At 34.4% G+C, this 18,416-nt stretch overlaps 1 protein-coding gene across 1 annotated transcript in view; it reads left to right on the top strand.

Moving 5' to 3' along the window:
• The window catches only part of Calx (sodium/calcium exchanger 3), a 106,594-nt gene extending 88,498 nt beyond the window's left edge, over nucleotides 1–18,096 (top strand). Inside the window, exons 3-8 of the mRNA XM_090112179.1 lie at nucleotides 10,090–10,238; nucleotides 12,495–12,594; nucleotides 13,597–13,689; nucleotides 14,376–14,534; nucleotides 17,022–17,193; nucleotides 17,788–18,096. Of these exons, the coding sequence (XP_089968305.1) occupies nucleotides 10,090–10,238; nucleotides 12,495–12,594; nucleotides 13,597–13,689; nucleotides 14,376–14,534; nucleotides 17,022–17,193; nucleotides 17,788–17,992 (878 nt within the window). The 3' untranslated portion in view covers nucleotides 17,993–18,096. The remainder of the gene's footprint in view (nucleotides 1–10,089; nucleotides 10,239–12,494; nucleotides 12,595–13,596; nucleotides 13,690–14,375; nucleotides 14,535–17,021; nucleotides 17,194–17,787) is intronic.
• Nucleotides 18,097–18,416: the final 320 nt, after the last annotated feature.

The raw sequence follows: 18,416 nt of genomic DNA, 5'->3' as shown, positions 1-18,416 counted from the left end.
CAGTGAATGTCTCTTTGTTGGGACGGAAAACTTTTTCTAGATGTTCGGCAAAGCAGGTTGCTTTTTCCTTTGGTGTCCTCGCCCAGCCTTGCGTTCCTTTTATTGGTGGTTTAGCATTCTGTGGACGATCATAATTTTTTGTAAACTTCCAGAGCGAGTAATTCGTCGAGGCATTTGCAGTCAGCGATTGGAGTTGTGTTTCGAGAGTTTTATTTCGCCAATTATGAAGCATATCTTTCAGTTTTCTTGCCTCTCTGTTGAATTTTGTTTTATCTGTACTCAACCTGCTGTCGTGCCAGATGCGCCTTGCTCTTCTTTTATTTACTATAGCCCTTTTTATATCGTGAGGATAATTATCAGGTATTTTTAAAGTCCTACTTTCCAGAGTGTTTAGGATACAGGCTTTTTGAATAAGCGATGTTACATATTTTGTGGATTCTTCTATGTCATCGGGTGTCTTCAGGGAAACTTTTAGGTCAATATTATTATTCAGATATTCTCTAACGGAATCCCAATCTGTTGATTTATTATGAAGTGTCTTTATGTTTTCTTCTTCTATTAGTAGGGTGCTAGCTGTTAGTAGAACTGGAGTGTGATCAGAAGAACCATCGTATCAAGATTCTATTTTAAAGTAATATGTTGACATACCCTTTGTAATGAAAAAGTCGAGTAGATCCGGGATTTTATTCTTATCTGAAGGCCAATACGTTGGCTCGCAAGTAGTAATGACACGCATGTTATTATTGTCTATACAAGTTTTTAGTTGCCTGCCCCTTGTAGTTGTTAACCGTGATCCCCAGTGAGTGTTCTTCGCATTCCAATCGCCTCCTGTAATAAAGCGACTTCCTAGACTGCTGAAGAATTCGGAGAACATTTCACAGCTAATTTTATGTCTTGGAGGGCAATAGACCGCCGAGACTTTGATATAGCCGGTCCTATCTTCTATAGCTATTGTAGTAGCTTGGATGTAGTCGGTTTTAAATTCTGGTAAGATATGATGTTTAACTGTCTTTCTCACAATAATTGCAGATCCAGCGTGGCCAGTTCCGTCTGGGTGGAGTGTTACATAGCATTGATATTTATTAAATTTTATGTTTGAAGCTGAGGTACAGTGTGCTTCAGATACCAGTAGTAAGTCTAAGTTATGTTCGTTAAGAATCAGTTCGATTTCATTTCTATTAGGCGCTAAACCATTTGTGTTCCAGGTGGCTAGCTTCAGAGCTGTCATTTTGACATTTTGTCGACTAGCTTTGTTATGAGTACCATTAGATTACTCATTTGTTGTAAGATTTGATCGAACTTTTCGTTTTGTTTTATAACTATTTGTTCAAGTAGAGAGTTATCTGCTTGTTTTGTTTCAGTCTTCTGTTCATTATTCTTCTGTCTTAGTATATCTGAGTAGAGAGTATATTTCTTCGGATTTTTCGTTTCTCTATTAGTGTTATTATGATCTATGATTATATTATTTTCAGATGGAGTTTTAAAATCTTTTTTGTAATTCGAGTTTAGTTTGTTATTGGTTCTTCTGGCAAGGATCTCTTTGTAGATTTCACATCCTTTATAATTAGCTGGATGTGGTCCGTTGCAGAGAGCGCACGTTGCCGGCATATTTCTATCGTGTTTTTTACACTCGGATGTTTTGTGTGGTTCTCCACATTTAACACACCTGTACGGGCGCATGCAGTAATTTTTAGAGAGATTTGCTTTGAAATGACGGGAAATTCGAACAACATTGTATAAATGATACACTGTGTAACTTACTTCAGTTTTATATGACTTAAATAAGAATTGTTTCCTGTTTGCAAACGAGTTACGAATTACGTCTTTTATAGTATTTTGAGATAAAATTTAAAAGTTTCTCATAGATATTTACAGAGATATTTTCTCATTAAAAAAATACGTTATCTACTCACAGAGAGAGTTTAAAATGCGATTAATGTATTATTATTCAATGTTTTCACGATCTACGCTAATTTCACTTCATGTAGAGCTTTTTTTTAAATTAATACTAGCTTACCGCCCGCGGCTTCGCCCACTTTGTTTCAAACCTAATTAATTATACACTAACCTTCCTATTTAATTTCTCTATGTATTAGAAAAAACCGCATCAAAATCCGTTCCGTAGTTTTAAAGATTTAAGCATACAAAGGGACATAGGGACAGAAAAAGCGACTTTGTTTTATACTATGTAGTGAAGCTTATCTATGAAACGTGTATAAATTAAACAGGCGTAAAATGTTATTACAATTCAGGATATTTTGCTCCGAAATCCGAATTAATCACGAAAACTTGATTTGTACGGAGCGAATTTTCAATCTTTTAACCTTTTAATGACGTAAAACAGGCATCGCATTAAGGCGGGTCCACACATAGAGAGCAGCCTCGCGAAGCTGCTGCGTGAAGCTCGGTCAGTGTGAACGTGACTCGATCGAGAAAAACGTGTGTTCTGCCATTACCCTCTTGCCTGCTGAACTAGTGGTTAATATTAAAACTCTTAGGACGATTCAAGCGGACTTGTAGAGGAAGAAGTATGTGACGATAATATAATCAAACCAGTCGTAGTTTTCACTTGAATTGTGCGTTTCTTAAAATTTTAAACTATAAAATGCAGTTCCGCTTTCGTTGGAAGGTAACAATACAAAGTACAAATTATAGAATAAATATTTTTAAGCTATTGCATAGCTTCTATCGCGGGGCTTGAGCGCGGGGACCAAATCCAGAAATTTAGTAACGAAAAACCTTACGCTCCCCACTCCGACGGGCGCGGAGGTGTGGCTTGAAGGCATAGCATGCGATAGCTTTACCGCGGCAGTCCCCGAGTGCCACACGTCTTTTTTTCTGCTTGAGCTACGTCCTCACTGAACGAGTTGCTTCAGAAAATTGCTTTGCGAGGCTGCTCGCTCTGTGTGAACCGCCCTTTTCCCGTTTTATAAGGTTTTATATCGTGAAATACGACCGAGTGGAGTATTAGGTTAATTTGATTGTGTCAATTTGGTCGGCGCCTTGCCTATTTGTACAGCTCTTTGCGTTTTCAGAGCAATGTAATGTTTTGTAATTGGCACATTTATTTCGGCTGTAGGAATGGTTTTAATCTTGACACGAATAGGAAAATGTTTTCAGGTAATAGTATGGCTTCTTTTTAGAATTGTCGGTTTCATGAGCTTAAAAAAAAGTAAAATTTCGATCCAATTTTTGACGTTGATAACGGGTTAAATGAGTTAACGATTGGTTTAAAGTTAATTATGTATTATCAATTTTATGCTAGAATGATTTTAATTTTGTTAAATCTTAATCTTAAATACTATTATAAAGGCGAAAGTTTGTAAGGATGTAAGGATGTATGGATGTATGGATGTTTGTTACTCTTTCACGTAAAAACTACTGAACCGATTACAATGAAATTTAGCACACATATAGAGGGTAACTTGGATTAACACATAGGATAGGTTTTATCCCGGAAATCCCACGGGAACGGGAACTATGCGGGTTTTCCTTTGAAAACGCGGGCGAAGCCGCGGGCGGAAATCTAGTATGAATTATAGCGTTATGACTTTATTAGATTAAGGGCCGATTTTTCAATCCCGAGATAAACAGTCTAATATCTACCCCTCGAATAGATTTATTCAATTATTTATCTAACTCATAACGGCTCGCCTATTTTTCAATCGTGATTTATTTGATGAACAACTATCTGACCAAATATTTCCATATTGGCAGCTCTGCTCTCGGAGTGGCGAAACAAACATATTAAATTAGTCAGGTTAGAGCGGGATAGAGTCAACTCTTGCAATTTGTCAACAACCGTCATTATAACTCACGTCTTGTATTGCTCTTGTCTTCTATGATTGTTGATTGTTGTTTTGATTCGAGTAAAGAGTTTGGTTAAATTTGTGTTTCAATTTATATATTTTACGATGGAAACGACATACTTAAAGGCAGCGTTCGGCAAATTTTCAATGGCATGGTCATCAGTACTATCAAAAACATCAATTTCAATATGATTTTAATTGATAATAATTATATAGAAAGAGGTTTAATTGTTAATATTCTACGCTCTATGTTATGACATACGAAAATATCCCAAATTTGACGCATCAGTTGTCAACTCAAACGCCTAACCGTCGAATAGCGCGCTATCTGGCCGTTGGAGCGGCAAATAGATTTATTCCTCAAATAACGTAGTTATTCGATAGATACGTCCTATTCGTCTGTTGAAAAATTGAATATTTTGTTAACTGAAGAATAAAGTCTATCTAGCTGTTTATCTGGGCATTGAAAAATCGGCCCTTAAGTTTTAATAAGAGCGAAATTATTTCATAATGTAGGAAATTCATATACATTTCTAAAGTAAATTACGCAGTCGATTGTGAGACGATAGCATATTATAAATGGTTATGCATTAGAATAAAAAATTCTAAGTAAAAAAAAAACGTTGGTTAGCCGCTTGTAATAAGGAACCTCGAAAGCGTCAAAGTTTTTCTAAGCGTAAGTTTGAAAAAATATTGACCAATTTAAGTCTCTGGTATATTTTATTAAATAGAAGTATTCTTTAGTTTTGATTTAATACATGTCCGATCGTCATGTTTTCTATATTAATATTTAATTATACAGCAAACTTCAAATGTCAAAGGATTAAAAACTTTATATTCAGAACCATAAATAAGAGAGCGTATGAAAACACGGCTTAAAGAAAAACGCATGTTCTTTTTCTATTAGGTATTAGTTATATAATAAATCCTTATAAGATTATATTTTACAATTTACAGGAGTTATCTATAAATCGTGGAATATAGTCCAAGAGCTGATTAGAATTTTAAATAAGTTTCTATATTTTTGTTTAAGTATAAATTATTCTTATGCACTTTTTACTATTAGGTACACCTATGTATTCTATGTATTTTATATAACGCATGTTTAATAATCTATTTTTTCTTCACAATCTTCTGCACTCTTCACTGATGGACCGTCTCTGTGTTAAGTAAGATTTTGTTTTATGTTTAAGTAGATATTTAGATGTGTACGAGTTTTCCTAAATAATAATACAATTTTTTTTAATAAACAGGTGTTAAGGGATGGAACAGATGTGTTAAAAAGAAAATATAACATATCTAGTTTTGCAATTGTATTAATAATCCTTCCATGAAATTGATATGTTCGTCATTTCAAAGTTATGTCGATCAGATCAAGCTAACGTGTACAAAGAAAAACTATGCAAATTATTATACCTAATTAGGGCTGATTTTGCAATCCTTGGTTAAAACTTATTCGTCGTATAATGTATAAAACTACCATTTTAAAAACGTATTCTAATTGCCCGTATTTGACAGTTTACGTGACATATTAATAGTATCGTGTTATACTTTATTGGACGGATAGGTTTTAACCAAGCATTGAAAAATCGGCCTTTAGACAGTACACCACTACCATTTATGTAACACACACATAACCATTTAAATTGGGTTTTTTTATCTTTTGACGTGACAACGTCTTATAATTCGATAGTCACGAAAAAACATGACCCATGCGGCGTTACCTCGCTCTGAGGCGTTCCATGTAGGCTTGAAGTGCAAGCGAGAGCGCGGAACGATCGACAAAGAAGCACAATATAGGCCGTTGTCACGTTCAACTATCGTCAGTAAACCGACTTTACAGACAACCAATTTTTTCTTTCCCTTTTCGCTCCTTGCGAAATAGAGTCATTTTTGTCAATGATCGGATTAGAGCTCTAAATCAGTGACCTGCATGAACTTTATAAAATGTTATATTCGCAGAAAATAATAGTTCTGAATCCACCCTTTATTACTAGGGTTTATACATTTTAAAGCTTACGCTCAAGCATATTAAATTCCTGCAAGTGGATTGTATGAAAAATGTGCGCATGGAAAACTCTTACATATCTTGTTATTAGCTTGTAGTCGTCGAGAATAGAACTTGCATAAAATAGTTAAAATTTAGGAATAAATAAAGACAATTTTAATTTTAATCTCCAAAGTAAAAAAGTACGCGGTAATAATTGAAATAGGAGTATTTTTTCAAGGTTTTTAAGTGTCAAAATGTCCGTCTGTTTGTCCGTTATTTAATGTAATATTATTTTCACGAATTTGAGGTAAGTTTATCTCTTTTGAAACAAAATTTAATACTTCGTTAGAAAAGTAGAACAGTATTGAAGCGTATATTTGACTATAGGAATGATTAATCATAATCACAGGACAAAAAATAACTAAGCTAGTTACCTAACTAGGCACATATACAATATGTACACTGTACATAACTGGATAAAAATATAATTCAAGAACTTTCATAAGAAAATTTATTAGAAAGTAGAGAAATACAATGCGGAACCTATATAATTGTTCAATAAAAAGCTGTTTTACGAAGCAATTTTATATTATGCAAGTTCTATTGATGACGTATAGTGTGTACGCTATATCGAGCTTTCCCCGTTGTTCCTGGTAAATATTTTATCAAATGTTTTATCAAGAAATGGCTGGGTAAACGCGTCGTACACAGTTTGATTTTATAGTTATTTCGTTTTAGTGTTTGCTATATTATATTATGTATTTTGTATGCTATTTATAGATAATAATATTATGGTGTAGATTAGATTCAGCTAACTTTTCTTTTGGATTAAGTTAAAGTTTAAACGGACTGTTCTTATGTACTCGTACCTACCTAAGATACGGCATTTTGGATATCAAGACTTTCTCAATGTTATAAGTTTGTGTTTAATTTTACAGATTAAAAAAAAACTAAGTAATCGTAGCAAAATTTTTTGTATTTGTTTTAAACAGCATTAATTTATTGTGTCTTCAGTGCAAATACAATATCCTGATGATGTCTTTATAACGGGATGAAAGTATAAACGCGAATTATAAAGTATAACGTAAAAATGTGCCATCAACCAAAATTATTATTTGTATCTAGTTACCTAGTACCTAGATAATGTACCTGAACAAAAAATGGAAACCGTCAGTTTTTGAAGTGAAACTTCTGTATCGGGGTTGGAAAAAAAATTTAGTGTAACATTTTTTCGTTACGCGTGACATTTTTCCTATACGCGCCATCTTGTTTTTATCCCTTACACGCGTGATTGACGTATTTCTGTAAAGAAGCATATAGTAAATTATTTTTTGAAAAATAAGGTTATTAAGAAGTTTCACTTCTTACGTGTGTACACTAGTAGGTACTTACACGCACACATTTTTTATTCTTACAATAGAATTACAATAGAACAAAAACAATATAGATTTTTTATGAAAAAAGGGTCTCTAAAAATATAAAATCGACAGTCAATTGTTCCGCAGTGCGACAACGGAACTAAATTATACAAATAATTGAAGGGTTTTGATAACGAAAATACAGTTATAATCACGTAGATTATAATACAAAGAAATGAACGTAGTTATATTAGGGTCCGTGCGCAAATGTTCTGTGAAATCGGTTTATTTTTATTATTTATTTCGACAAGTTATAAACCCTATTTATTATAATATTAAGACGTTCTTTGCAATATTTCTACACCTCCCCTTTATTTATAGTTTCACTCTAATATTCAGTTATTTTGTATTAATTTAATTTGTCCAAGGTACAGTTACTTAGTTTCTAAGGGTCCTGTGTTCGATTTTCTATGTAATCGCTAAAAAAGCCCCGATCTGGGCATGACACAGAAGGCCAATATTCGGGACTTTATTGTTAGTAAAAATCGACCAGTTAAACAGCTGTTGTTAAATACCTCTTCCTACTTAAATGCCCTGTAAAGGAATATACCTTTATTTACAATTAGTGGTCCGCCCCGGCTTCGCCCGTGGTACATATTTCGCAATAAAAGGTAGCCTATGTTCTTTCTCAGGGTCTAAAGATTATCTGTGCCAAATTTCATCAAAATCGGTCCAGTAGTTTATGCGTGAAAACCATACATACATACATACATACATACATACAAACCTTTCCTCTTTATAATATTAGTATAGATTAATTTACGGTGTTATCAGCTCAATGCACTTATTACACCCTGGGGAGTCATAAGGTCACACTCGATCAATTTGCGACCAATTAATTAAGAAAAGTACTTGTAATTTATCAGTCTTACACTACTAGTTTTATTCTAGACAAATAGCTTTTATATCTCTTCGTCATTTCATCTATCTGTTTATAATAAACCGTGAAAATATTATCAAGATATGAAAGTTCCTTTCAAAGTTACCCTTTCCAAATGTTCATTAAAGGATTGGTTTTCTTTTCAAAGCAGGAGTTTCTGTACTTCTGCGAAGTTCTTTATCGGATTCTATTCCCTGGTTCACGAAAACGCGACAATATTATGATAAGATTATTGTTTTATAATTCTGAATCCATAAAAAAATATTAGAAATACATAGATTGTTCAAGTAAAAATTTTGCCTTAAGTTTACTTGGAGCAGAGAATGAAATGTTTTTGCTTTGCTGGAATAATTTTACCCCTTGCTGGATTCAGTTTTGAGGTCGAAAATAGTTTTTATCTTATCTAATATGCCACAATGCTAATCCTTGCTAAACAGTACAGCAGTTAGGAGTGTAATAACACATACACATACAAATAGTGTATGTACACAAAACATTCAAACCAGAGGCGTGAAAACAACTCATTTAAAAGTTCATTTTTTATCCGGAGCAAAAACACAAACTGGGAACCCTTTACGAAGTTCATATAATGCGGAAAAGTTAAAAAGTCGTTGAAACTTTCCCGTTGCTTACATTAAAGGGTCGACGAAAATTGTACGGACTATTTGACTTATTCCCGGGCTGCTTTTATCAATTGATCGGATAAAACGGCTCGAATAATAATAAATAGATAATAATAAATAGCCTAAGTCCAAGTTTCTATCGATCTATCCCGTGAATTACTGGTAGATAACGATGATTTTGGGCAGAGTTTAGTTTGTTGTGTTGATTTTATAAATAACTTATTACGATGAATAGGTATTTTTATTACATTATATACTCGTGGTATAACAAAATATGAGCTTACTATCAGGAGAAACATTTTTATTGAACACCAAAATTATGCAACTTACATTTTTTGCAATATTGATAAGCCTTGTGGCATTAATGAAGTTTGAATAAGAAAAATCTTATTTCCGTACAGTAATGTGAAGCCAAACAAAAGTTTTCATTCATAATATTTATAAGAATGGATAATGAAATTCGGGGATTTGAATGATTTCCAAGAAATCTATTCAATTTGCCGATATCTAAAAGTTCCCGAACAAAGACTTTCCGCGAACAAGCGATCATTAATTAACTTAATTTACTGATTTAATCGACATACCAAAATGAACCAAGAGATAATGATAATAGGATTTAATTTTCTTTCATACGAGCCAAAGTTTTGATTCGTTGAAGCAATCTGAAATGAACTGAAACGTAATGGTGTAAGATTGAAAATCGCTTAGTTTAAATTTTGTCACAAGGCACTATTGAGGCTTTCGAAGCAATTAGGTGTTTAGTTGGTTTCTCTGTCGTTTTGAACAATTTTAAAAGATATTTCAAATTTATATTGTTATGTTGTTTATGGTGAGGGTACAATGATTTATATTGCATTTCATCTTATTGTGAAGATATTTTATAAGATAAATGAAAAGCTTTGAATAAGTTCTACTGGTTCGAAATTTTGTTTATATTTTAGTGCTATTGCTAAAACGTACCTATTGGTATTTAAGTAGGTACTTATAATATGGAGTTTTTTTTTAAATTAATAAATTGTTACAAACATGTGCTCGTTTATGACTTTGTAGTAGATATGTATTGAAACAATAAAAAGAAGATAAATATTTATGTAAAAGATTTTAGCACATTCAAAAAAAACACATCAATAAAAATATTAATAGTTACGAAATATAATTGTATGGTAATTAAGTATACCTACTGAAAACTTTTTTCCCTCGTTTGTGTCGCACAGAAAAGCGTTACAGACCCGCAGTTTTGTTTTCAATGCACTCCACATCTAACATCCAAGAATTCCACTTCTTTAATACACCATATTTCCAATAGATAAACAAACCCTTGAATACTTGAAACAAACCCATAATTCTCTAATAAACCAATCCCCCACAGATCGACATAAACCCATGCCAACTGGACGTGAAGTTAGTCACTTAACAACGCTGCCGGAGAACGAGGTGGTGGTGGCCATGATGGGGCTACCCAAAGCTGGTGAGATCACCAGAGCACAGCTCAGGATTAAGGAGAGCAAGGAGTTTAAGGTAAGCTTGAGCAGAATCAGAATTAACCAAGAATAAAGGCAATTTTGCGGATATAATTTACTAGCTGCGCACCGCGTGGCTCCGCTCCTGATAGTCTTAGCGTGATGATATAATATAGCCTATTGCCTTCCTCGATAAATGGGCTAACCAACACCGAAATAATTTTTCAAATCGGACCAGTAGTTCCTGAGATTAGTCAAACAAACAAACAAACTCTTTAGCTTAAGATATTTGTATAGATGATTTAAAAATTGACATTGGAATGGCATGAATATACCTACCTAAGAGTAAAGGCAGTTATTGTAGAAGTGATGATGTAATGGGATAAAGACACAATGAATATCGTAAGCTGACAAGAAATAAATATGTTGGTAATTAGGCAATTGGCATAAGATACTAGAAGAAGAAATCACTTTATATTGTTAAAAATCGCCACAACTTTAAGTTGAAAAGTTTAACTGATTATAAAGAGTAAAAACCTGACTCAGCTGTAGAAAAATGTTCTGTCATTTTCTTTCTAAAAGTATCTTTAATTGCACGGAGATAGAGGTCCGCGCCACGCCGGCGTGCCGCCGCCGAGAGACCCCGGCGCGCCGCCGCCGCCGCCGGGTCACAGAAAAATTGGCGCCGAGTTCAAATTTTGCGCGCGAACAATGTGTCACGCACGCGTTGTTGTCTACAACACGGCTAAAAAGACCCCATTTGTCGTAGAACATCGGTTTAAGAGTACTCCCCTTAGTATATTGCTGAAAATCGGAATCCTCGGAGTTGAAATCTCGAGTGACGTTCAATTCCGTAGTCATTTGGAAGCGAAGGCTAAATTAGCCCCGAAAAAACTTGGTGTGCTCATTAGATCGAAACAGTACTTCAAGCCGGCCCACCGACTTCAGCTGTACAAGGCTCAGGTGCGACCGCATATGGAGTACTGTTCTCATCTCTGGGCCGGAGCCCCACAGTATCAACTCCTTCCTCTTGACCGCATCTAACGTCGAGCAGCTCGAATTGTCGATGACCGTAGGCTTTCCGATAGGCTCGATCCACTGTCAGTGCGAAGAGATGTTGCGTCTCTCTGTATACTGTACAAAATCTACTATGGGGAGTGCTCTGAGGAATTATTCCACCTTTTACCAGCCGCACAGTTCCACCACCGGACCACACGCCGTAAAAACCAGTTCCATCCACACCATCTCGATGGTTGGCGCTCCACCACTGTCCACTTCACCCGCAACTTCCTTCCGCGTACGGTGAAACTATGGAACGATTTGCCACCTGCGGTGTTCCCGAACAACTACGACATTGGGGCCTTCAAGAAAAGAGCTTATTTGTCCATAAAAGGCCGGCAAAGCACCTGTAACACTTCTAGTGTTACAAGTGCTTATGGGCGGTGGTGACCACTTAACCTCAGGTGGCCCACAACTACTTGATTTTAATTAAAATATTTTTTTTTATTAAACTTAAAGAGAGATTTTTCTACTGCCCGTCCACCCCCTAATAACTTTAAAAATAACTAGCCCACGCCGGCGACGCCGCGCCGCGCCGGGTGCCGCACCCGGCGCGCCGCCGCTGGGCTTTTGGACTGCGGCGCGGACCTCTACACGGAGATATAACTTTTGGTCACTGGAAGGAAAAAGTAATTAGGTAAAAACAAGTCGTCAAAGTTAGAAAAGTGCAGAAATGAGGAAATCTCTTATAACTTTTCCAATAAAATTCGTCATAAATATAGCAAAGTGATTGAAGTTACTTTGATATAGTTTATATTATATTATGTTTTGTGTATAAATGACTTTTGGTATAGTTTAATATTGGAAGATTATTGTTAAACACGTATTAGCGTAGATATAATGTGACCTTAGAATGTGAAAATAATTTAATAGACGTGGTATGGGTGGATAAGGACAAAACAGAATTGTAAGGGTACTTTGTTTTGTATTTTAATTTATGTTATGACTGTTTTATTAAAAAGGAAGGGTATTTTTTATAATAATTTTCTATTGTGTAATAAAGAATCAAAAACTCTTCTGTTCTTTTTGTTTGTTCTTCTATTATCGATTCCATAATCAATTAAAATATCTATTTTCTCACAAATTCAATCATTGATCATATACTATTAGTAGTCAAAAGTCTATCTTATATATCTTATACTATTACTTTAGGAGTCCATTACAAAAATCATCTACTTATCCCTTCAAGTATTCTTATTTTATGAATACCATATCTAAACCAAACTCTATGAATAAACGGGCAATTTTCTTTCAGAATACAGTAGATAAACTTGTTCAGAGAGCGAATGCGTCGATAATAATAGGCACATCGTCATGGAAAGAGCAATTTGCGGAAGCTTTGACGGCCAGTTCAGGTAATTGTGATAAAATTTTAGGTTTACTAAGGTCCTCTGGTGGTGTAAATTCGATCTTATTATTAAGATAGAAAGATAGACAATAACAATTGTGTTCTAAAAATATACCAGGTGAAAGGTAAGACATTAGACAAATTTAGACAGGAGCTTCTACTTATGAAACTGAACAACTTTTGTTCTACAACTTTGCTGAATTCGTAAAAAAAAATTTGGACTTTGTATGGAAATAGGTCAGCTGATTAGCGAAGTTTCCTTACAAAGTCCAATTTTTTTTACGAATTCAGCAAAGTTGTAGAACAAAAGTTGTTCAGTTTCATGAGTAGAAGCTCCTGTCTAAATTCGTCTAATGTCTTACCTTTCACCTTGTATATGTGTAATAGAAATATACCTAAATTCAACTGTATTATTCTAAAGAAGATGTATTATTCTTACATGTGATGTTACTGCACGTGTCACTGCAGAAACATGCTTGTAATGTGAAACTAATGATATGTGTAGAATAACATGGATAAGTGGAGGAAACATTCTAAATACTAACGAGAATACGATCCACTGCGTACTTATAGATAAATTCTGCTTTTAGTTTAACATAAGCTTAAGCAGCGTCAATTTCTAAATGAAATCCAATGATTTTTGAAGTGAAACTTCTTTATCGGGGTTGGAAAATTTAGTGTTTCATTTTTTCGTTACGCGTGACATTTTTCCGTTACGCGCCATCTTTGTCTTATCCCTACCACGCGTGATTTGAAGTATTTCTGTAAAGTTGCATATAGTAAATTATTTTTTGAAAAATAAGGTCATAAAGAAGTTTCTCTTCTTACGTATGTAGGTACACTAGTACACGCACACATTTTTTTTTCATTTTTATTAAACATCGTTGAAAATTCTCGATAGAAAAAAACCTCTCGGTCTATAATTTCATTTACAAGAATACTGATTTAGCTCGAGTCAACATTTAAATATACTTTAAATTATTTTATTATAACCAATTTTCCCTTTCAGATAATGCTGATGAACCACCGTCGTGGTCAGACTATATAATGCACATTTTAACCGTATTCTGGAAGATTATATTTGCATTTGTGCCTCCTACCGGTAAGATCTTTGCAATTTTACACGCTTTATATTAGCTTCACCTGTATGTTTGTTTGTTTGTAACCGACTTCTTTGGGCGCGATTTTGACCCACTTTAAACGGCCAGATTTCGTTCAAACTTTGTAGATTTATTGAGGACCGATGACAATACACTAATTTGATAAAATTATTCCATTTTTTAGTTCGGTTTCTATAAAAAGCGTGTTTTTTAGTTTTTTTAACTATTATTATTTCTTTTACAGGATTTAAAGTATATAAACGTCACATTACATTACAATTTACATGCAGTGGTTATTAATGGAAATCGACAAACGTCTGAACAATTATTATATTGTTAGAAATATGATAGTTAATAATATTAATACGATTTACTTTTCAATCTACTTTGAAATAGAAACGACAAACATTCTAATTCCTGGTATTGTCCCTGTACAACCTGGTATAAATTTATCAAAAATCAGAAAGCGTTTAAGCTTATTACGATCCCTAAATATGACATCACATTTCTATTACACGCACTAGTCTCCATAAAACGTACCTATTAGAATTTTAGAACCTAGCCGCTAAGTTCTGAAGACCATATAGAGAAGACCATATCTCCATACCATCATAATTATCATGGGGAGACTCTAGATTCTTCTATCACAATACGACAGTCAAAGTCGATAAACAAGCAATTATTCCAGATATCGGAGGCGGTTACGTGTGCTTCGTGGTATCGATCATATGCATTGGCTTGGTGACGGCCGTGATTGGTGACGTCGCGTCGCACTTCGGCTGCACGCTCGGCATCAAGGACTCGGTCACTGCGATCGTGTTTGTTGCCCTGGGGACGAGTATACCTGGTAAGAGAATACATAGACCCTTAATAATAATGATTTGACCGCCTCCTTGGAACAGTGGTTGACGCGTAAGCGTAGCACCGAGGGTTCCTGGGTTCGATTCCCGGTGGAGACGAAGAAAAAAAAAATGTCTCGGTCTGGTAGGACACAGAAGGCTGATCACCTACTTGTCCCTAATGAAAATCGATCAGTGAAACAGATTTACAATGCATCTGCCCCTTACCCCACTAGGGGACATGGGACTTCACTTGTTAATAATTATGAAAAGAACGTGTGTGCCGAGTACACGTGTCAGAAGTTCTTTGGCAAGATTCAATGATACCAAAATCGTCGCCTTGCTCCATGAGTTGACGGTATTACCATGACGAGAAATTTTACCCTCAACGCGCCTAAAGTTTCACTTCAATAAATATGGCCACGTGTCTGCTCGAGTTATAGAATTTTCGACTAAGGGAGGTAGATTTTGATTCGACATAATTAATAGTTCATACTTTTTAATTTAAAGGAAGAGAGGTGAAATAATAATATGCGACACAGAAATTTTCTTGTCAAATCGAGGAAAAATATACCTACCTATACCAAATGGCTTGTTGGAATTCGCTGATTACTTCGACTAATAGAGGGACTTCGAATAATGGACGTTTTGAGGATTTAGGGAAGGAAACAAAGCATTACTTCGATTAGTGAAGGTTTTCGACTTATGTAGCTTGTTAATCTGATTAAGGACGACAATAATTGGATTATACTTCTGATGACAATGAATTTTACGTCTTCAAAAGTAGTGTGAACATTGATAGGTTGATAAATCCAATATAGCTAGCTTTTAAGCTACTTGATGTAGTTTGTATTCCTTTAAAATGCATATATTAAATGTAGTACAATTTGATTAAGCAAATGTCTTAAAACTTATTTTTAGAAATGAAGTATTATCACACACACAACACAATATAAATATTGTAATACTGTGGTATTAATACTGTTATCATCAGTGTATCAAATGTGCATAATGATTTTTTCAAACTTGTAACCTACTTAATAACTAATTAATATCTATGAAGAGCTATCTTACCAAATAGAAATAGAGATAAAAATGCACCAATTGCATCTTAATGCTACTAAATTCAAATTCCACTAAAAGAGATCACAAGATATTTCCAAGTGAATAAAAGCTACCAAATATGACACATGTAACCCTTTGGGAGCCTTCATTTATATTCCGCTAATGTGAAAATGCTTTTAGGCTGGCCAAAATAATGGCCGTCAATAGCCGTTCGGTGGTCATAGCTAAACTACTGAAATATGGACGTTTGCTAAAAATTACTGTAGTGTTTTGGCGATGGTTATGAACTATTATCTAGTTAGTTCCGTATTCTTGTACATACAATATAAGTAATTAACTTAAAAAAATAAAGGTCAGTACATATTTGCTTTTATTAGAATCATATCATCAATAATGGTTGTATATTCAAATTTCTACTCATGTGTGAGTTTGATTCCAGATAAAGTAAATTTGTAGATACATGGGTAAACCAAATGAAATACTTGACATAATTATTTATATATTACTTTCTGCTTGTTTACTCTTTGAGAATTATGCAAAAAATAGTTCATAACTAGGTAGGTACTTGAAAAAATTTATGACAAATGCTCTATAAACTACTGAAGAAATATGAATAGAAATAAACTAACTGCTACGCAAAGATTCAATAAGAAAATTCAAAGTTTAGCTTTCCTTTTGTTAAATTCACAATGGCAGTCACAAACACACTGCGTAATGCTTTCATCGATAATTATTTTTCTTTGAAACTGGAACGAAAGAAATTCTAGTAAATAATTAGTTGTATTTAAGTTCGTAGACAATTAATTAATAGATCTTTTGTTTTATTTTATTTATTTATTTATCTTTGACCAACTGATTGCTTGGTAGTTAGTGGATTTAATATCTACGAGTGGAAAATAATTTAGAACTTTTGTGTTTGTGTTACGCATTTTTTTATAATATTTAACAAGCTTTTCTTTTTCAACAATAAAATGGCGTTATGTTCCTACTCATACCATAAATACGGTTTGAGAATGGAGGAGGATTAGGGCCGATTTTTGAGTCGTTGGTTAAAATTCCGTCCAATCAAGTATTACACGAACATTTTAAAATGTCACCTGTATACTGTCAAATACGGACAAATATAATATATTTTTGAAATGGTAGTTTAATACGTAATAGTTTTAACCAAGGATTGAAAAATCAGCCCTTACACACAAAATTAAACGGATTGGTTGACAACCATATGGGCTCTCTTCACAATCAAGAGCGTTAGCCCAACAAATACTTGTCGATGTTTACCGCCATGACGGCGACTAAGAATAAACATCTACAATGGTGGCCGATCATAGACATTTAGGCCCTTATCGTGATTACCCCTACTCCCCCAGAGCTGCCCATTGTGAAGAGAGCCAATTACAATCAACCATAACATAAATCTCTGCTCTCAGACACATTCGCCAGCAAAGTGGCAGCCATACAAGACAAGCACGCAGACGCTTCAGTGGGCAACGTCACGGGATCCAACGCTGTCAACGTTTTCCTGGGCATCGGAGTGGCCTGGACGGTAGCCGCTATAGTGCATTGGACGAAGAACGAAAAGTTCCACGTTGAACCGGGAAAGTAAGTCAAATATTGGAAACTTTAAAGAAAGTTGGACTTTAGACGTCACATATAAAGAAACACTTAAACGCGAGTTTTAAAGCGTAGATTAAAGAATTAATCGTTGAAGTTCCAAATTAGGGTCAATTTTTAGGTGTAAATTGTATAAAACATAATATTTTGTAATTAGTAGGAACCTAACTAGTTGAAATAAATAAAACGGACGGAAAAGTTATCCAGTACTTATTCAATACCGATTGTTGGTTTTATTTATGTAACTTCGATTCCAACTACTTTAAAATTTTACGTAGGTCAGTTCGAAAGTTATACTTAGTCGGTTTCTTGCAAGCAGATTAACCAGCGAACATTCGCATTATTTTGAATGTTCTTACAGTACAAATAAATGACTAAATATAATTTACAACTAATCTACTACTTTACTAACTAATCCCTTCCTTTGGGAATAATAAAATATAAAGCTGAGAACTTTAATAGAAATTTATTTTAAAAATATTTTGAGATTTTTTATAGCAGCGCCTGGCAAGTCTTACAAAAAACTAAACCCTAATTACCTTTGCTCCTTCTTATTAATAATACCTAATTCCTTGCCAACAGCCTAGCCTTCAGCGTGACCATGTTCTGTTCTGAAGCAGCATTAGTTGTTCTGGTCCTCATACTGAGAAGACGGAAGTCCATTGGAGGTGAACTCGGTGGACCACGCGGCATCAAGATTGTCACTTCTATGTTCTTCTTTTCACTGTGGCTCATTTACCTTACCATGTCCACTTTAGAAGCATACGGGTTCATCGAAGGTTTCTAAACTGTTGTCCAGTATTTATAATTTTGTATTAATTTTGTTAGTTCCTTTTGTTACTGGAACACAATTTACGTTAAATGTATTTATATTTCGATCTTCGACTAATGTTTATTGAAGTGAAACTTCTTTATCGGGGTTGGACAAAAATTTTGTGTAACATATTTGCGTAACGCCGTACGCGTGACATTTTTGCGTTACGCCGTACGCGTGACATTTTTGCGTTACGCCATACTCGTGACATTTTTAAGGTCATAAAAAAGTTTCATTTCTTACTTGTGTACTCTAGTACACGCATACATTTTTTTTATAACTTCGAATCTATTTATTTCGATTCCTACATTGCCATGATCTACGTGATCATCATTTGTATCAATTAGTTGTTTAAGTTCATTTAATTTATCAAGTGTTTTATAACTGGACGGGTACG

Source organism: Colias eurytheme, chromosome 18, assembly GCF_061535395.1.
Source record: "Colias eurytheme isolate Ceu_HAF_F1 chromosome 18, ilColEury1 Martin Lab GWU primary, whole genome shotgun sequence".
In the NCBI taxonomy this organism is placed as follows: domain Eukaryota; kingdom Metazoa; phylum Arthropoda; class Insecta; order Lepidoptera; family Pieridae; genus Colias; species Colias eurytheme.
The sequence above is the reverse complement of the archived record's forward strand: the minus strand, read 5'-3'. Positions and strand labels throughout refer to the sequence as shown.